This window comes from Sarcophilus harrisii, chromosome 5 (assembly GCF_902635505.1).
Source record: "Sarcophilus harrisii chromosome 5, mSarHar1.11, whole genome shotgun sequence".
Lineage (NCBI taxonomy): Eukaryota > Metazoa > Chordata > Mammalia > Dasyuromorphia > Dasyuridae > Sarcophilus > Sarcophilus harrisii.
The window spans coordinates 129285425-129307408 of NC_045430.1; the positions used below are offsets into that span (position 1 = coordinate 129285425).

Below are 21984 nucleotides of genomic sequence, written 5' to 3' on the forward strand. Positions count from 1 at the left end.
CTCTAGAGCTATACAAATCCAGTTTGGCAATTTTATCTCATAAAACAAAAGCCTAGTGATTTTTGCCATCTCCATCCTTATGAAGTGATGTTTACATTGTATATATCAAGTACATCAACATTGATAGGGAAATGTACAGTTAATTCAAATAACAGGAAACTGTCCAATCTTAGCCATAAAATTCTTTGAAAACAGTGTTGTATTCATTAAGAAAAACTCAGCCTGGATTTTAATAAAACTGCTTCAATTAAACTAATTTTGTGAAATTATTTAAAAAATAATTTCATAGTAAAAAAGAAAATTTTAAGATTGTCACTTCAGTCTTGCAAACTTTCTCATTTTCATTTATCTTTCAAATTATCTTTCAAATCTTTTCAAATCTTTCAAATCTATTACAATTTGAAATTTGAATTTATATGATGCATCTTTGTTTAGTGACTATAGCTTCTACTAAATTTAATTACTTCCCTTCCAGGCTTCAAATACTGGGTGGCTTTTATTAATTGTTAAGTACTTTACACAGTAAAAGTGCAGTTACTAATTGAAAATTCCTCTGTTATATGGCAAGTGACTCCATCAAACTAAATGTTTGATTTAGATGTTAATTTTTCTTTCTTAAAACATGTTTTTTTCCTGTAAAAAAGAAAATGACTATTTAGTTTTTTCATATTAACTAAAAATAAATGATTGTGTGTTCCTTTTTAGGTTCTTTGGTTTTATAATGAGTTCCATCCATAAATTGATGTGAAGCTTAAGGCCACTTTGAGTATGCTTGAAGCTGGCACCATGTTGCCACTAGAGGGTGTCTCTCCTGCAGCCTTTGATAGTATCTTGAAATAGCAGCTATTAATGACTAGCTGCTGAATAACCTTGGAAAATTTTGGTCATGTCATCACATTGATCTCACTCATTATAAATTCTTATTGCATAAAATCAGCTAGATCTTTACTATTACTTGGCACTACTACTATTCTTCACTTACTGATTTGCTATCTTCTCCACAGTGACTAATAAGCTTCTTGAGGGCAGGTGTGATTTTTTTTTTTATTCCCAGCATTTAGTATAGTGCAGAGTATATAGTAGGTGGCTAATAAATGTTTTTCCAATCAAATTGTTCTAAAACTTCTCTTTTTCATGTTCCTTAATGCCTCTCATCTTATTAAACAATCATCCCATCTCTGTTTCACCATCAATTGTTGCCTTTTTACCTCTAAGCCCCTTACAATTTCTCTCCTGTTTTTCTTTTTCTACTGAAACTGTTCACTTAAAGGTCACTAGTGACCACCTGCTTGACAGATCTAATGACTTTTTCTAAGTCCTAATCTTCCTTGACCTCTCTGCAGCATTTAACAGTGGTTCATGACATTGATATTTTCTCCTCCTTCGTTTCCTAATGCACCAGGCTTTCCTTACCTTCCTTCTACCTAGAAAAATTGATGGATGGAATGTTGAACTTAGAACCTGAGTTTCAAACCTATTTTAGACACTAATTAGCTGTGTGATTTTAAGCAAGTCACTTGTTTCAAAACAACATAAATGCATATACAACATTTCTAGTTGGATATCTCTTCAAAATCAACCTGTCTGGAATTATCTATGTTTCAGGTTGTTGGAAAAGCTTCAAGGATTGTCCCAGCAATAGAATATGTCAGTTTTCTAAAGACTCTCTTCTTTGGCCATGTTCACCAATATAGCACATAAAGAAATGAAAATGATTCTTGACCTATACAGAATTCTTCTACTTCTTCAGTGGCCTCAAAAGTGAAGGGGGAGGGGAGTAGGAGTGCCAAGGATTATTGAGTTTTTAGAAAGCTTATATACTTAGTTATTGGTACTCTAAATGTGAGGTATTAGTTCAGTGACCAGTGAATAGACATTGTAGTGTTCATGAGAAGTATTTGTAAAAAGTCTACCATGATAATAACCACAAGTTCGTCATGAACATCTATTATATTCAATGAAAAGATAAAGAAATTCTTTGAAGAACTCAATAAGACACCCTCTATTAAATTATCATATACTTTTATCTTTGGTAACTTTAATGGAAAGGTGGGACTTGGTTTGAGGATGACAAGAAATACAAAGCAAAAATAGGAAGAAACAGACAGAGAGACACAAAGGGAGAGGATTTATAAACTTGTAAGTTTTTAAATTAAAATCTATTCTTTCTTTCTCTCTTACCTTGTCTCCGCTACCACCCACTTGGAGTGTATCTGGAGGGGACACATTAGAATATGCATATAGTGAAGGAAAACAATTTCCTGCATTGTCCATGTCTGATATATATATATATATATATATATATATATATATATATATATATACATGTCTTATTCTGCTCCATAAGTCTATTAAGAGATAAGGAACATGCTTCATTATTAGTGGTCCTTTGTAATCATGGTTGTTCATTGAATTTATTGAAGTTTTTAAGGCTTTCAAAGTTATTAATCTTGACAGTATTGATTAAAATTAGTATAAAGCTAGAAGACATAATAAAATGAGAAAAATTTATAGCATAGCATTACTTTACCTATTTAAATAGATAATTGTTGAAGAAAAATGTGATATGGATAGATGAAAGAACATGGATATATTACATTTAATACATAAAGTTTTACCAGGGTATATTAATTGGGATAATAAGCAAGGATGCCACAGGAACCTAAACTGGCAAATATTTGGATTATATTCTATTAACTTGAAACATCAGTTTATCTAATGTCAAGAATTTCCCTCAAAAATAACCAAGTATTAGGGAATTCCTTAACCCAGAAATCTCATGATCCTTCCAGAGAGTAACTCCTCCCATCTTGATCCTTTTAATTAGAGATCAATAAATCAAGGGGCAAGGCTAGAAGATAGCCTAATGGGCAGTTGCCCCAGATGGATTACAACTAATATAGCTGATCTGGTGGGACCACCTAACAACTTTCTTCTTTTAGAGTTTGAGTAATAAGGAACAGGATGTCAGATGATTTTGAAAAAAAATGTCATAATCTTAGTTTCCTAGGAGTTTGAAAAGTCAAATTTATTCCAGTGAGTATATTATTTCAATCCCATAAGAATATCTTCTTGAGTAAAGAGGTCTCTAAGATAATGGAAGTTTCCTTCAAGATAGAATATTGAATAAATGGGCTTGTTGTGTATAATGCATTCTGAAGGCTTGTATCTATTTAACACAGGTAGCTACATTTCTTTGATCTGTAAGATTGTTTTCTTTAATGAGGAGTTGTTCTCCCTCCTCCCATCCCCCCTACCCCCCATCCCCACCCCGCAAAAAAAAAAAAAAAAAAAAAAAAAAAAAAACTAATTCAGCATGTGGGGTTTTCTTCACACAAATATTTCATTGTATGTGGATAAATCTATCAAGTCAAAAGATAAAATTCTTGTGGTCTAACTCGGAATTCTCATTTACTTATTGATAATTTCCACCTTAATGTGCTGCTAGTTCTTTTTTTGTGTGATGATGATGATAATGATGGCTCCTTGTTACATAAGTATATTACTATCATATGGCTTTAGTATTTGTCTCTTTTAATGCTCTTAAAGAAAAAATTTGGAGTCAAAGGTTTGGTTAATAGGATAGCTAAAATGAAGAATTGTCTGTGTAGTAGCTTTATGTAGCCTGTAGAGTTGAATGGTAGTTCATTCATACTACAAAACTTTCTGTTTTGATACTTAAGTTATTGATACAGGAACACTGTCAATTCATAGAAGCTATAATGCTCCAGTTGTTCTCCCTATTCCTAGTCTTTCCCTTACCCTTCCAAACCATACTTCATACAGCTGCCATCACAATTTTAACTAAGACAAAAGTCTGGCATATTTCCCCTGCTCAAAAACCTTCAGACACTCCCTATTGTTTTTATCTCCTCTAAAACATATAAACTTTAACATTTAAAGCCCCCATAGTTTCATTACAATTTTACTTCCAGCTCATTTCTCATTGCATCTTTCATTCATTTTGTTTCAGCCGAAATAGCTCCTTCTTCTGTTCATTTGCACAAGGAACCCCCCATTCCAGGTATGCACTCCTACCTCATTTCTGTCTTAAAAATTCCTTATTTTCCTTGAAGTTTTGAGGGAAGTGTCATTTTTTTTTTTACTATTCATGTATAGCTTTCCCTTATATCCTCCTAGCTGTTACCATTCTCTCTATCTCACCTCAAATTTTCCTTAGACATTTGTCTGATTTCTCTTTGTCTCTGTCTCTCTGCATCTCTTTGTTTCTGTTTCTCTCTCATTTTTACTTTTTACCTTCTATTATTTTATATTGATTTTCTTGCCAGTAGAATGTAAGCTCTATGAAGGTAGACAGGAACTGTTGTGTTTTTTGTCTTTAGATCATTTGCATCCAATCCCATATCTTATGCAGAGTAGAAAATTTTGCTACCTTTAATTAAATTGTTATGATAAATTCTTTCAAAAATTGATTATACTGCTACAAAATTATAATAAAAGAATATCCAACAGAGCATTCAATTGAGAGAGGGTTTGCATGGGTTGTTTCTTATTCCATAAAAATATATACATATTTTAAAAATACTGAATCTAGAAAAGTATCTCTTATGACTAGGAGAGTAATTCAGTGTCAGTATGACACAATAGGGATGATGTAACTTTTTATTATGGTATTGTATGTATATGACACCCTTAGTATTTTCCTATAGCATATATGCTATGGTTTTGAAAAGATAGTCACTTTTCAAAGCATATTTTTATTGAGTTCAGTCTCTTCTTTTGGAATTCAAATTAAGTTTTGATATGGCTTATTTATGAAAGTGGAAGACTTTTTAAAGTCAAGCAAGAGTGGTTTGGGGAGACATCAAGGAGAAGAAAGCCTTTCCCCTGATGAGGTGAAAGACATGGTTCTAGTTTCACTTTTCCCATCATAACTCATTGTGGTACCTCCTGAAAGGGATTCTCTGCCACCTGATGTGAGTTTAGAAACTTCAGTGCAGTTAGAGGACAAAGTTAGACAACTTTCATAACATCAATCAGAGGGATCATGAAACTAGAATTAATTGATTTCTAAAACTAGTACTCCAATTTTAAATGGATTTTATCACTGTCACTACATGTAGTGGTTTTTCTTTTTTAAGTGGATGGGACTTCTATTCTCAGACTAGCTAACTATATATGTGAATTTTATTTCAACTTACAATTCTAAATGTGTAGGTTGTAGATATAGTAAAGACTTTTTTGTTGGTGGTTGTTTAGTCGTTTTTTAGTCATGTTCTCATCTTTATGACCCCACTTGGAGTTTTCTTGGCAAATATACTGGAGTAGTTTGCCATTTCCTTCTCTAGCCCATTTTACAAATGAAGAAACTGAGACAATCAGAGTTAGATGACTTGCCCAAGGATTATACAGCTAGTAATTGTCTGAGGTTACATTTGAACTTGATCTTCCTGACTCCAGGGCCAGGATTCTATTGCCTATGTCACCTAGCTATATCCTGCCCTTTCTTTTTGGTTAGAATCCACTTTAAAAAAAAATACACTTCTCATTTAGGAGTAGTAATTGAAAACTATTTTAAATACATCCATGCTTGTTCTAAATTTGAAATATTATAATTATTTTTAATATAGCAACTGAAAAGAATTGTACTTGAATTCAAATCCTGCCTCAGATTTTTAATAGCTTTGTGACCTTAGACAAGTCATTTAACTTCTCAGTCTCAGTTTCCCCATTTATAAAATGGGGAGAGTAATAGCACCTCCTTCACAAGTTTATTGTATCAAATGAGATAATAAATGTAAAGTGTTTTGAAAACCTTGAATTGCTCTACAAATAAATGCTAGCTATTGTTGTCATTATTACAGTAATAAGGTAGGTATTTAAGCTTTAGGATCAGAATGGTATACGTCAGGGTTTCTTAAATTTTTTCTGCAGTCAATCTCTTTTTGTCACAGAAATTTTTGCACAACCCCATATATACAATTATATAAAGTAGGTATCCAAATCAAACATTTACTGATTGACAATTAATCATAATTTTGAGAATTCCACACACAGTATGAAGCCCCATCTAAAGTCATTTTTAAAAATTCACAGTTAAATTAAATCCACAGTTTAAGAAGCTGGGCTGTAGATATATTAGATTCATATCCATGTTTGGGTTGGACTAAATGCTTTCTCAGGTTCATTCCAACTCTTGAGATTTTGTGAAGATATGACATAAAACTTAAATATGGGAGATGGAATGCTGTAATAGGCTAAAAGTCTAGAGGGGAGTCTATCCCTTATTCCTAACTCTGCAAGTAAAATTTGCATTGTGGCCTTGGATAAATCACTTACCTTGTTTCCTTCATCTTCAAAGTAAGGTGGTTAGATTAAAGGATCTGTTATGGTTTCTTCTAGAGCTGTGATTCTTAGTTACAGGACTTGATTTTTTAAAATAGTTTTGTCTTTTTGTTTTCTTGAAAGCATCAAAGCTATGGCTTTTTAAAAAAAAAAGTACCTTTATTAAGTTATAGTTTTTGATAATAGAAGAGAAAGAGGTGGCCTGGATAATTCAAAACAACAGATAGTTAAAATTCATTTCTTTTTTACTTTGGAGTGGAATTTTTAATTTGAGTAATGCAACAGCATTATCCTCCAAATTGTGTTTTGCTTAAGTTCATGTTATTAGCCTAAGTATTTTGAACTTAAAATAGAGAGGTGGCCCAGAAATATTCTAAGTATCCAGAAGAAGCTAATTGGAGATGAAAAATTGAAGAACAAAGTGAATAATCTGTAAGTGGATAGATGAGAGTTAAATGCATTTGAAGCAATTTCAAGGAGCATAGAATCTGTTAGAGGAATAGTTCAAATTAATTCTCCTATTTTCCATATCTTTGATTAGAAAAAGTTATAAACTTCTTGAGATAAGGACTTTTTTTTTTGGCCTTTCTTTGTATTCCTTGTCTTAGCACAGTGCATGGCATGCAATAGTTAGTTAATAGCTACCAGTTGAACCGACTATGTATTCCATATTTTTCATACTTTCAGAAACTGGGGAATAATGAGGTTAAATCACTCCCATGCCAGTCCTTCATTTACTATCACACTTTGAGTGAGGAAGAAGAAGGGGGGAGGGGATATAAGCAACAACTTTCTATTGAAATCTTGACTAATTTATGTTTGCCTCCAACAAGAAATGAATCCATAAAGAAAGCATTAATAAAATTTACAGACAGAGCATATTGGCGAACAAGAGCATATTACAGGTTCTCTATTGTATCATCATAATGCTTCATGTTTAGAGCTTGATAAGATCTTAATCCTCTGTAATGATACAACTCTAATGCTCTAACATTTCCATGCCAGGCAAATTGTGTCATGTAATAAAAGTAACAACAGTTTATGGAAACTCTAAATGCATAATTTGTATGGAATTTTAATTAGAGTGCAACAGAAATCCCAGTCATCAGGAAACTCAATTTATTCTCCACTTCTACCATGACAGTAATAGGATATGTTGCAATTTTTTTTTTGCATTGCTTTGTTTGCTATTTATAATTCAGCATTATCTTTTTTTTTTTGCCTTATATGATTTCAGTTGTTACTATTACATAGATTTGAGTAATAGACTATAGAGAACTAGGCAATTTTCATTTCTGTTATAACTTCCCCAAGGTGTTTTTCTACTTTAGGCACGTTAAGTCCTCCTGTACCACCTCTTTTCAAGTTGTTTTTCTCCTAGAGCTTTGTTAAATCATCTTTTTACTTTCCTCCCTTCATGGTAAGTTATTCTAGTGGTTATTTCTATTGGCCCACTGCCACCATTACTAACCATTGCTGATATTAATAAGAATTAGGGGATTTTCTTCATCAGAGGTGAAGTTCAGACTGTCAAAAAAGTGGGTCAGGTCTAGAAAAACGCAGAATGAAGAAAAGAGCTTTGAAAAAAAAGTGCTGATTCAAGTGCAAATTGTGGGTTAATTTCTAATATTCTGAATATGAGCAGTCAGCCTCAACCAGTACTAGGCAGTGGAAAGTAGTGGGTAGTGGGAAGACTCCCTCCCCCCCCCCAATATTGAAACAATAGCACTAAAAATCATGTACCTATTATGGAAATAAAAATAACAATTAGGTAGATAGGCATTCTTCCTGACAATGTGCATTGCATTAATTTTTTATTAGTTATTATGATATCCCTTTAGTTAGGATAATTTCTATACCATCTTTTTTATGGAATATAATAATCTGCTTTATCTGGCTCCTTCTGTATAGTTTAGTTTATACGAAGGGACATTGTTAATTCTTCTTCCAAGTGGACAAAATAGGACTTCTGCTACACCCCTGTAGGGCAGAAAATGAATTATTTTTAAATTTTGTGCATAAATTGATATATGAAGGGATGGGATTAGAGGAGGAAAGGAAATAAAAGGGAGAAGAAAAGAACATTACATGACACCTTTGTGTATTTGGAAAGAAGAGCAAGTTGTACATGGTAGACTTGCAGTTTCATGTGCAATCATTTTTTTTTATTATTATTTTACCTGTTATAGAACTTCTTTGCCCTATGAATTGAAAACAAAATATTTTAATTGATATATTGAGCTAACCCCAATTCTTTTTTCTCCCAAATTTGGGATGGTTATTATCTCAATGATGTAGATGTTATCGTATGGAGCTTATACCTGGTCTTGGTCACTTCCTGTACTTACTGACATACCCATGAGGAAGCTCAGACAAAAAATAAATGCCTCTCTTGAATGCATAGTAAGGCATTGGTAAAAATAATAATAATAATAAAACAAAATGTCCAGATCCAGGATGCATGTTTTGTCCATTCTAAAATAGGATTTTAGGAAAGGAGTAAAAATAAAAAGCGTTCTGTTACTATATTGGCCAATAGAAAAAAAAATGTCTAATGGGTTTGTCTCTACATGCACTATGTATAAATCCTAAGAAATAAATGTAATTTTATCTCTTTGAATAGAAAAGCAACCTTTGTTCTCCTCTCCCACCCCTTTTCAAATATTTCTGCTCCTATTTCAGAATATGCACTGTATTCATTCCACAGCCAAATTGAGCTGGGCGAAATGGCTTTTAAGTTATGTGATTTTTTTTAAACTGGGCACTTTAAGGTTAGAACTCTTTGAAGTGTGGGTCACAGAGAAGGTGGAGCAGAGGACTGGGTTCCAGGAGATTTGGGCTGTTCTCGCATACAAATGATTTAACAGTTCTTCTTTTGACTTTGAAAAGTACCATTGATGTTTCTTCAAACAATAAATAAATTCATTTAGTTTCCCTCTCTATCAGAAAATGTATGTTACTCAGCTTTATCTTGCAGCCGGGTTTACACCCACACCCACACCCACACACAAGTGCAAAGAGTTTTCCAAATGAGATTTTTAAACATAAATCCCCACAAAAATGTTATCATTTATTCTCTACTCTCTCCCTTCCTTTATGAAGTAACTAGGTGTGATTTACCTTATAGAGTACTGCTGTGCATTGTACCCAAAATTTCTATAACCCTTTCTCCGTGCTCTCCTTCATCCTCAAGCATGTCTGCTAATTCCTTTTTCTGTTTAGTGTACTGTTATATATAACTATTTTGCTTGTTATATACACATTATGCTTCTTCCCATTCAATTCCTTCAATCATCATAGAAACATAGAAAGAATTTCTAGCATAATGAGCATTTAGAGGTTACTTACTGCAACTGCCTTATTTTTCATACAAGGAAACTGAGGCTTGGAGAAATTCAACGAATTGTCCAAAACCATACATTGCCAGCTAGTATAAAAGAGTTCCCAGTCTCCTAAGTGCCTACTGATACTTGTTCCATGATACTGTGCAATGGAAAGCACAACTTGTGACCCAGTCATTTTTCCCCAGAAATTCTCATTTATTATTGTCATTGCATTCTTCTCCTTGTGTTCAATCTTAGAATTGTCCTGTATAGATTGAACTTTAAAAATATATAATATGTATACATAATTCATATTCACATATATCATACATATACACATATATAATGCATTCATACATACATTTTAGCCAAAGACCTTTACAAATGTATGCAAAAAAATTTTAGGTAAGCCCCATTGTCTCTGTGAGCCATGGTTTCTTCATTGAACTAGTTACGTGCTTTGAGACACATCTTATAAAGTTTTTTTTTTTTTTTTGGAGTACCAAAGATTATGATTATATTATCATTTTTATTGCTCAATCTGGTTTTCACACATTATAACAGTATGGACCCTATTAACCAAGTGCATGATAATAGCCTATTATTATAATACACCAGGATATCATAAATTTTAATGTAATGATCTCTTGCCACAGTTCTATTAATAGATATCTCACTTATGTGTATATATAGTGTGTGAAGAATTTGATGTGATGCATGCATGCATGCATGCATGCATGCAAAAAAAGACCCTTGGGGATCCTATGAAGAGCACCCCAGTGTTCAAGTCAGTTTCTAAATTTTGACTCTAAATTTCACCAACCTCCTAAGATTTCCATGTGTGTTTAAGATTGCATTTGTTTATTTTAAAATACTCTTTTAACTATGGGCAGTGGATTTTTGATAGGGTCTAAAACTGGAGCTTCTCCAGATTTTTCCCAGGTATCTCCTCATTCACTCATTCTAATATAAGCAATCACCAAGAATGACTAGAATTAATATCATATTTGCTGGGGAAAATACACTTGCTTTCTAGGATGACTATCAGGTAAATTGTGGAAAGAGCTTTAAATATAGCAATAAAATGTCATCTTTATTGCTCTCCTACCTTTTCCAGCATTTCCTCCCTCAGTTTTTCACATTTTAGTGCTTTATGATAATTTTATATGGAGCCCTGAGGGCATTTTCTTGGTGTGTTAGAGGATGTTTTGCCTTGTTCATAGTCCCTTGAAGGAGAGAACCATTAAATCTTAGCCACATTGGGTGTCTCAGTCTGGAACTAAAACTACTCCTAAGCTACACTGTCATACTAATAAAGACCCCTTTAGGGCACCAGATAAATTTATAATTTCTTAAAGAATGAGAAGTACTATTCCTGTAGCAATCAAAGCTGGCCAGAAAACTCTTTTTGCAACAAGCCTGATCAGTATATTCATTCCTTCATAATTTGAGTTTAAACTCTAAAGTACCACCTTTTAAACACTGAAAACAATCACACACAGACATATGCATACATACATACATTTACATATAGATAGAAAGATGTACAGATATATTCCTTTACACAACCTGAATTCATTTTAATTGGTGCAGTGGAAAGAATATTGGATGTTGGTAGAGATGTCACAGTTCTGTAACAGTGGTTTGAAAGAGAGGGTGGAGCTGAACACTTCAACACTTGAACTCAGGAGTTCTGAATTCTAGTAATGTTAAAAGTGATTGTGTATCTGCATTAAATATGGCACCAATATGGTGAAAACCTGTGAATCAGAAAATTGTGGGGAAAGAGATACCACACTGCCTAAGAAGCAGGCAGTCTGGCACAGGTTGGAAATAGCTGGTTAGCAAGTCAGGCAGAGAAGCAATAGAATCATTCCTGTGAGTACCGATTGTACTTTAACTTGAGTGAGACAGAGAAACTGAGTCTGGGATGTGGAAGGATGAAGAGAAAACAGAAGAAAACCAAAGCAAGAACCAAAACAAGAAAGAATATTAGATTTTCGAATAGAAGACCTGAATTCAAATTTTACTTACAGTTTATTGTCTCTGTCATTAAGTTTCTTCTTCTAATCACTCACTTTCTTTATCTGTAAAATGAACAACATGGATCTGTAACAAGTTTTCACACTCTAGCTCAATAAGCCTACTTCATAGTGCCTTGGGGGATAAACATAAGTGATAGAAATTCTTGCTAAAACAACTATTTAAAAATAGCTGATATTTATATAATGCTTCAAAGTTTTCAAAACACATTATGCATACACACAATCATTTGATCTTCACAATAACCTTGTGTGGTAGGTGCTCTTATTAGATGTTCATTTTACAGATGAGGAAACTGAACCTAAGAGAGATTAAGTGGATAACCCAGCTTTTAAGTATCTGAAGCAATTTTCTTCTTCACTTCAGCCCTATCTCTAATCCACCAAGGTACTTCAACTACTGATTGCTGATTTCCAAGAATTTTACAATCCATGGTGCTGTTTTATTTGTTCTCCCTCATCTCAGATATTTGTAGTTCCTACTCATATGTCCTAAAATTTTTTTGATTCAATAAGCATTTTTGTTCCTTGTCTACTCAAAAAAAAATCCTTTTAGTTTCAACGGATTTTTCCATCTAGTTATAAGGATATGACACATTACAAATTACTATAGAACAGACATGCATAAGAGAGGTATTGTCAAAACACTTCACGAGACTTGGAATCAAATAATATTTCTACCTAGAAGAGTGAAGACAGTTTTCATAGAGAAGGTTTGACCAAATTAGGAAAGATAAGTAAGAGATTATCATACAGAAATGGTGGAAAGGATAATCCAGAAATAGGGTGCTTCATGGCCACAAAGGCAAGAAGATATGAGAGCAAGTCTTCTAGATTGTATGGAGTTTCAAGCAATGGCAAAATGGCAAAAGCATTGTAAACTGGGGTTGTAAAGGCAGGCTGAAACAAGATTTTTGGAGAGCTTTAAATTCTAGGCTAAGGAAGATTAACTTTATTTAGTGGTGGGCTGGAACCAGCTCATTCTGACTCTGTGAGTTTTAAATTTTTGAGTGTAAGCATTTGTATCTTGGAACCGAGCAAGCTACAGATCATGATTTGATTTATTTGGTTAATAGTCTTGACTGTAAAAAGTGTAAAAACTGTAAAAAGAAAAATAATTCAGATTAAATTTGTGTGTTTTCAAGAGAACTAGATGTTAAATATTTACCAGAATGTCCCTGAATATATTCATTAAGCAATAGGGAATATTTGAAGGGTTTTGAGAAGAAGAATGCATAAAAGGAAGAAAAATTTATCAGTAGTATGAGTAGTAACATGGTTGGATATGACGAGTACTGGATTTGGCCTAAGAGGACTTGGATTCAAGTTCTGAGATCTTATATGTCTCCATGGACCTCAGTTTTTCTTAATTTGGAAGAGATGATTTCTAATCTTCCTTCCAGCTATAAATCTTTGATCTTAGAGCAATCAATCATTTAAAGATAGACAGGAAAACTAGAGATGAAGAGACCAGTTGGGGGCCATCACAGTTAACTAGATGTGGGTAATAAGAGTTTTTATAGGGGTGGTGGATAGATGCAAAGATGTTTTGGATATAGACAAGATGTGGCAGTGTTTAGAGATCAGAGTTGGAGAAGATGGAAGAGTCAGAAGTTTCAAGAATAAATAACCAGAAAATGATGGTATTCATTGAATAAATGAGGAAATCAAACAGAGCATCAGATTTAGGTGGAAATTATAAATTAGGTTGTGATTTCCATGTAGGTATAGAAAAGACAACTTCAGCATAGAGACATATTCATATAAAGTTGGGACTATATGGCTTATGTCCACAATAATTTAAATGTCATTCATATGCTTCTGCTCTCTTTCCATATCATTGGTCCTGGATTGCTATCTTCTAATGATCCAGCTTCTAACTTTTTTTCTGGCATATGTCCATTCTTTAATATTCTAGCATACTGATGCTGAAAAAACAGTGTTGTTGAGTAAAAAGAAAAAAGTGCATTGGATTTCAAGAGAAGTCCACAGGCATTCAGGAAAGACAAATTGACTACAGTACTTACGGTCTATAGACTTTTAGTCTAAAGACTTAAGCCATCCAACTTTTCACGTGTAAAATCCAGATTGAATGAAATGACCTCTGAAGTTTTATTTAGTTCTACGATCTATGACTTCTTGATCCCACATCACTTTTCATCTTATGTAGTACTTAGCTGTCCTAGTGGTCATATAGTGGGCATTCAAAGAATTATTGTTGGAGTGGTTTATTCTTATGAAACAGAAGATGTAATGAAATATAAAGAAAGGCAGAATATATTAAGGTTCTCATTAAGCTCACTGCCTGATTCTCATTAAGGCTGCCCTGGTTTCTTTTATATCTCAGGCACGTGGGCCCAGTGCTAATTTTCATGCCTGTCCTGATCCCAAATGTCATATCATTTTCATCTGCTCTAGGGGATGACAGGTTTTCTTTATTCACTTTTTTCTTTCTTGACTCTCTTAAAAATAATATATTTAGTGGAAAGAAAAACCCTCAAGAGCAAGAAGTGAATGATTAGTTCTCATACTTTACTCAAGAGCTTCTTAAAAAGCGTTTTTCTTCATTTTAAATCTTGTGGAACCAAAAATCTTGGATTTTTTTTTGTTACTGAAGGGTTGATGGAGAGGGAAGAAGACTAGAGAGGAGATCTTAGGTTTCCTGAATTCTAAATTGTTCAAACAAAATCCAACTCACTTAAAGCTAGATTTAGTGCTGAGGGATATCAAATAATTGAGTTTGGGGAGGATTATTCGAGGAATATTATGAAATTATGCAGTCATATTCATTATTGCCTATTCCAAATAAATTTCTCAGATTATTAGTGCTTGCTGATATTTCAAGCAATAAAGAGTAGCTACAATGACATTCTTTTCATTTGCATCACTAGCATCCTATTACGATAGCTGCAGTGAGTTTTGAAGGAAAAATGAAGGTGTTTCTCAAATAGAACTTTGCCATCAGAAATGTTAATCAGTATACAGTCAAATACATACCCTCTTCTATACCCTATGCTAATAATATTTTCCTGTTCATTTTCTGCCAGTCTTAAATTTAGGTTTGTCTAATGCTTACATGGTGTAAACATCTTTATTGCCCAAGACATCCCAGTGATCCAGCAGTTCTTTGTTCCTTGGGTCGATCTCCTTACTGGCAAATATGGTATATCGGCTAAAATCTAGGATCTTGATCTTAAATAGGACAGTTCACTTTTTAAAAAATAGGTAAAGCTTTGCAAAAAATATCTAATTTGCAAAAATTTATCTAAAAAATATTCTAAGAATCCAGTGGGCACTTCTACCACTCCCCCTTAGGAAATGAAGCATATAAGCATACCAGAGTTAAAACTAGGACTGAGGACTAGGGCTTAGCCCCAGGTTGCTGAATTTGGAGGACTACTTTCAGTAGTATTGTTTCTACACTACACTGTGTGAAAATCACAAAGCTCATTTTGCATAATTAGCAAGGCTACCAGGTTAAAATGGAACACTTTCAGGCTGAGATGATTTCCCCATTTCTCTTCTGTCCCCCTCCATCTTTACCTCCACCCACTCTCCAACTAAGGATGCACTGCTTATCCCAAGTTCCCTTTATGGTACAAAAATCACTATAATTCTGACAGCGTTTAAAAAAAAAACCCAAACATTTATTGCTTTCATTTTGACATTGCCTTCATATCCAAATGTATCTCTTCCCACTTTACTCTCCAGAGAGTCATCCCTTATAGCAAAGAATATAAAAGGGGGATAGGAGAGAAGAAGCAGTTGAACAAATCTTCCCAATACCTTAGTAGCATCTGACAGTTGATGCATTTGCAGACTGAGCATCGGAGCCACAGGATTTTAGAGCTGAATCGTACTTGAGAGGTAGACTAACTCAATCTGTTCATTTTATACACATGAGAAAAGAATACCCAAAGGAGTAAAAGGACTCTTTCAAGGTCACACAGCTAGTTAGTGGTAGAACCAGGAAAATGAATATTATTTCCATTTGTTTGATCCTTTGTAGTTAAAATGACTTTTTTTTTTTTTTTTGGATAGTTTCATTCTCAGCCCAATTAAATAAAGAGTGAAGGTTTTGAAGGAGTGCTATGTGAAATAGGGATCAGCTTTGTTTTGTTTATCCTCAGAGAACAGAATTAGGGGCAATGGAAAGTGACCAAAACCATCTTGAAATGAGGAAGTTTTGTCCAATAACAAAAATTAACAGAGGCCTGCAAGAAAAGGTCATTTTGCCTTCTGGAGATTTTTTTGTTCAGGTATAAGTGACCTGTATTGTCTCCAAAGTTCCTTCTGGATTCCTCAGTTTCTGTGATATCTGTTTTACAAATGAGAAATTTGAGGATTGCACAGTTTGAATTATTTGTCTAAGGTCATAGAGCTGAGACTAACACCCCAGTACAATAATCTCATATATATAATTTGCTACTTTTGGCATATGCTTATGAATGTTTCTGTAATATTTTCATTTTTTCTCTAATTTGTGTTATTAGTGTTTTGTTTTTATTTTAAAACCATGTTTTCTGGTAAAGAGGAAAAAAGAAATTTAAAAATGAAAATTTTCAAAATTTTGAAACATCTTAGGGACTATGGAAAAAGGAAATTAATGTGTTATTGTACAGCTCATAAAATATAAAACACATCTTTGAATCAGTGAACTTGAACTGGTTACTGATTTTTGACATGGCAAATTAGGAAAAATGCCAGATTTGGAGTCAAGAAAAAATCTCTAGTCTGTTACACTTAATGAGCTGTATGACCATGAGACTATTTCAATATCCCTGAACCTCAGTTTCCTTATCTGTAAAATGAAGAAAATCATATTTATATTCCCTAATTCAGAGAGAGTTCTTTTGAGAAAAACAATTTGTAACTCTGGCTATGTGATTCTGGGTAAGGTGATGTGATTCTTTAATTTCTCATTTCTCCAGACTGCTAATGTGATAACTTATAGAAAAGGTGCAGATTTACTTTGGTCAAGGAAGCTACCCACCAGGAGTACCCATTTCTGATGAAATCGTAGCTCTGATCTCCCAATGTGGTTTGTGTTGTTATAATTATTTATGTTTATCCATTACTAAATGGAATTAGGTGAGAGAAAGGGTAAATATGTGAAGCAAATCTGTAACAAGGAACAGGAAAGAATAATGGAGACCTGAATTTGAAATGGCATGTTTTCCTCTTCCCTTTGTCTTTGTTTATAATACAAGGTCAAAATATATAATGAATCTACAGATTGCATCTTTCAACAAATTTACAAATAGATATTGGCAGCTAGGTGATGCAATAGTGAGAGTGCTAAACCTGGAAGATCCAAGGTCAAATCCCGACTCAGATACTTACTAGCCCTTGTGACTATAGACAAGAAGTCATCTAGTTCAGGAATGTCAAACTCCAATAAAAAGAGGGGCCCCTAATTTCTACATAAGGATCCCTGGGGACTATGTATTAGTTTTAAAATATTTATAATATATGTTGTATTGACTTTCAAAAAGTATTGTTAAATATTTCTCAATTACATTTTAATCTGACTTGCCTGCACCCTACCCGACTCACAAGTATTGTGGGCCTTGTGTTTGCCTTTCAATTCAGTCTAACACTTACCTTCAGAAAAGAGGAAACTGACCAAAGCAGACAATTTACCCAACTTAGCTGATCTAAAAGCCAAGTCCTCTAGTGCCATCCACTTTTCATTGAGCTCCATTCTTCCATCTGTGTATTCTTACTGGGGTCCTTTAAATTCTATTTGCACAGAACAATTTTCTTTTCCTCCTAGTTCTATGAGGTTTTCTTTAATGAAATATTATGTTCAAGTCCTTAAATATTGACTTGGTGTCAGGTACATATATTTCATTTATGTCCGTTTGTGATTACATACCTATAACGAGGTATGCATTTAATATGTGACCTGTGGTATTGACCTGGTAGTAAATGTTGGAGAAGATAAGATAAATGTATTATCCTGTTAGCAAGTCAATTAGGTTACTACTGAAAGCCAATATACCAGTATATATTCATATACTGGATTTATTTCTCCTCTGGGCTTTGCATAACATTTTGTACCCCTCTTGTGACCATAAAGATTCTCCTAGTCTTCCTGATAGATGTGTAGTTATTTGTTTACATCTCTGTTAGACAATAAGTTCCATGAGGCTAGGAACCTTGTCTTAATTATCTTATTATTCCTCAAAATCTAGGATGATATTTTATGCATTGTAGACCTTTAATAAGCAACTGTTGCATGAATGAGTAAATGAATAAATAGGTCAGAACCAGTTTTTTTTTTTTTTGCCTACTATTTTGCATGTCTCTCTACATGTCTAGTCAGGTACCAGAATCTGCTTTTTCTACCTCCATTCTTTGCAACCTCTCATTTCCACTTCTATTATAACTACTTATTGAGGCTTTTAGCTTTACTCATCTAGACTATTTTAATAGTCTCCTATTAGGTCTTCCTCCTTCCTTTTCATTCCTTCTCCACACCAAATTCCATATTGTTGCCTGAGTTATGCTTCTAATATATTCAAATGACTATGTCATTCCTTGACTCAGAAACTTTCAGTAACTTCAGTTGCCTGGTGAGTAAAGCATGAGCCCTTGGACCATGAAACCCAAAGCTTTTGGCAATCTGTCTTCCATCTTCTGATTGAGCCTCATTGCTGTGTAGTCTACATCATGCTCATTTGAACTCTGTTCTTTATTGTCATTCTTTTGCCTTAGTCTCCATATATTTGCTTATTTGTGGGAAACTGTCCCTACCCTTTTCTCATCTGTTGATGCATTGTGATATAGTGGGGAAAGTATTAACTTGATGTTAGCGATCTTAGGTTCAGATCCTGGCTGCTTCATTTATTACCATGTGGCCTTATATAAATCATATCAATTCTCTGAGTCTGTTTCTTCCTCCTTAAAAAGAAAAAAAAAGGTTGCATTTCCATCACTGTGATGCCAATAGTTAGCATATTTTTGAACAAGACCTATGATTCCATTTGTATAGGGAATTCCTGGTAAAGAAACTCTCTTTAACAATGTAGATAAATAAGCACCTTTCCTTGCAGACAATTTCTCAAGCCAACCTCCTTTTGAGGTAGTAAAGTGATCTGTCCAGGGTCACATATTCAGTAGATGTTCATAGTATAAGTTGAACCCTATTCTTCTTGAATTCATCCACTATGCCAGGGCTCCTTCTGCGTGGCGCCTCCTTAAATCATCATCATCATCATCACTAGCATTCTTATAGCATTTTAAGATTTGTAAAGCATTTTACACAGATTAGCTTTATTTATCTTTAGATCTCTGAGAGACAAATGCTGTTAGTATCTTTTTCTTACAGATGAGGAAACTGAGACAGGGGAGAGGTTAAGCTACTTACCGAGGAGTACAAAACTAGTTAGGATTTGAGTCCATATTTGAGCCTGGGTCTTCTTAATTCTAAGTCCAGGCTCTATCTCATGTGGCATTTGATTGCCAACTTCAGGGCATTAGGTAAAGTTCTAAGATACAAAGAAACCGAAACAATGCTTTTCCTCAAGAAAATTACATCGAGGACTACACAACATGTAAATGTAAATTAATGAAATACAAGCAAATTGAAGGATAGAGTACTCCCACCTGGGAAAATCTGGAAGCTGTTCTCAGATGAAGCGCTTGCTTACTTGGACAAAGCTAGGGATTCTAAGAGACAAACAAAGAGGGATTATATTCCAGGCAGAAGAGATGGCATATGAAAAGATGAAGCTCGAGGATACAGACTGTTAAATTTGAGAAACTGTTAAATTTGAATATTTTAGTCAATGTGACTGGAACCTAGACTGACTGCTTTAATGGAAGTAATATGAAATAAATTTGGAAATATAGGTGGGAACCTGATGTGGAGGGTTTTGAGTGCCAAGCTGAGAAGGCAATAAGAACTGAAGATCTTTGAGCCAGGGGTCAGACTCATATTTTAAGAATATGATTTAGAATTTATGTGGAGAATGAGTTAGAGAACTAAAGGGAACAAAGGCAAAAAGACCAATTAGGAGATTATTTCATTAGTCTAAGTAAAAGTATTTTCTCTTCCTCATTCTTTAGTTCTTTAAAAGCAGCTATCACATCTTCCCTAAGTCTTCTCTGCTACAGATAAATGGTCCTCAAATGGTGTGTTCTCAAGGGCTTTTGTCATCCTGCACCATCTAGACATGCTTCCAACTTTTCATTGTCCTTCCTCAAATACAACACCCAAAAATGAAGACATTGTTCTAGGATTTGTCTGCTTAGGTCAGAATCTTAATCAACTTTCTCCTCTCTTTATCTGTCACAGGAAACATTTGTTAATTCTACAGTCATGAAATTTTAAACATCCAAGAGTCACCTTTCACCCCTCTACTGAAACTTTTACTTATTTCTTTTTTTATTGCCTAGAAAAGTTGCATTCCATTTAGCAACTCTCTAAAATGCCACTTTTTTCTAGGCACAAGAAAATGTCAAGGAATTGTTTTAATAATGGAACTTATTAATCTCTCTGACACTGTCAAAAGAAAGGGTAGAAGTTGGTTGTTAGAGATTATAAGCACCACTAACTACAAAGATGTTTCACTCCTTTAAAAAAAAACTGCAAGCAATTTTGAGTTTCACAGGCATCTGTTTTACCGTCCTGTAGATGTGAATGTAGTAAGAAATGAATCCACGAACATGTTGTGAATTTGGGTAGGCAGTAATTGATGTTTTCTCATGCTTTTGATAATCTTATCATTTGCGTTTGGATAATTTTCTAGAAGGCAGAATAGTAAAATGGAAAGTCCAAGAGATTTGCAATAGCAACCTCATGTTCAAATCCCAGTTCTTCCACTTATTACCTGAGTAACCTTGCTCTTAGTCTCTTTGAGACTCAGTTTCCTGCATTGTAAAATGAACAGGTTGGATTGGATTACCCACTGTATTCCCTTGCAGCACTAAATTTGGAATGCTGTTCATGATGAGAAAGTGTTTAGACTTCATGAATCTTTGTTTTATGCCTCTCCCCCACCCACCAAAAAAAGTAAGGAATATTAACATCTGGAACTAATTAGGTTGCTCTCATTTGATGGCAATATTATGCTTGTTAAGATCCACTGAGCTGTAAAAACACATCATTAAAACATCTGAGGTAGAATTTAAGAACACAGACTTCTTTCTCCTTGAAGGACAATCCAATTTTTAAAAATTTTTTTACTTGATATCTAACAGAGCACTGTCATCTTTTCTGTTTCAGTCAATCTGTTTCTCATTCCATAGCTTATAATTGTGGTTTCAGAGTATAGGTGTGTGAAGTGGATTTTTTTCATCTACAAAATATTATGGACATGTATATGTATACTGGTGTAAAAAATAATAACATTTAGGTCAATGTCAGGAAATGCAACATCTCTGAAGTTATAAAGGAAACAAAATGAGGCTTTTCCCAACCCTTCGTTACATGCTGTCTTTGTGTGTTAGAAACCAGAAGAGCTGCAAAATATGTGCAGAATTGAGTAGGATACAGGGTGTAACCTATTACCACGCAAAATTGGCAGGAAAAAAATAACTTCTTGATATTCTCCATGTTCTTATGTAACCTGGGACAAACTGTTCTAAAAATCTTGACTTTTTTCCTCACCCACTCCCCCCAAAAGATTAAGCTTCAGCCTTCCAAATATTTTTGATATACAAATTCTCTATGTCTCAGTTATAGAGAAACTACTTGAAACCACACCTCAAAAAATTATCCATGTCACTGGCCCTTGAACTACAGGTGAGCATCCTGGGTTGGTAGGCACAAAAACTTTGATCTTTACAACAATTTAGACTTTTAAAAAATACCTAATAAAATAAAGCTTTGAAGACTACTGGATTGTATACTAAGTTTATATCAGCATCCTCAACCAATAGAATTAGGTTGTTTGGGATGTGCTGTTACTGCATTTTCTTAATGACTAGAAAAAAAGAAAAGCTGGGCTGTGAGGAAGTAGTGTTCAGTAGCCTATGTTTCTAATTGTGAGCAAGAACTTTTAATTTTAAGTTCTGTTGATAAGACTATTCACCTAGGGTCTTTAGAAAGGCATTTAACTTTCTCCTTTTTCTGCTTATTCAATTCTTTCTCTTTTTTTAACTCCCTACATTTTTATTTACTTTGTTTTTGTGTCTTTTGCAACAGCTACTTTTAACCAACTTCATCTTTTCCCCCTTTGTCTTTAAAAATATTTCTATAGCTTGGTTTTGAATTCTTCTACTAGCTACTAATTATACTTATAATGTGCACCACTAATATGCTATTAGACCCTCTGTCTTAAAATTTTTAATTCATCCCTTTGGAA

The 21984-nt window shown here is 33.9% G+C and overlaps 1 protein-coding gene across 19 annotated transcripts in view; it reads left to right on the top strand.

Annotated features, from left to right (window-relative positions):
• CELF2 (CUGBP Elav-like family member 2) overlaps positions 1-21984 on the top strand; it is a 969093-nt gene that overhangs the window by 628021 nt on the left and 319088 nt on the right. For 12 of the 19 annotated variants that reach the window (XM_031940494.1, XM_031940495.1, XM_031940484.1 and 9 more), the window contains one exon: positions 3974-4024. The exons of the other annotated variants lie outside the window; for them this stretch is intronic. Coding sequence is in view for 10 of the 12 variants with exons in the window: in XM_031940484.1 (XP_031796344.1) it covers positions 3974-4024 (51 nt within the window). In the remaining 2 variants the exon portion in view is untranslated. The remainder of the gene's footprint in view (positions 1-3973; positions 4025-21984) is intronic. 19 annotated transcript variants of the gene reach the window in all.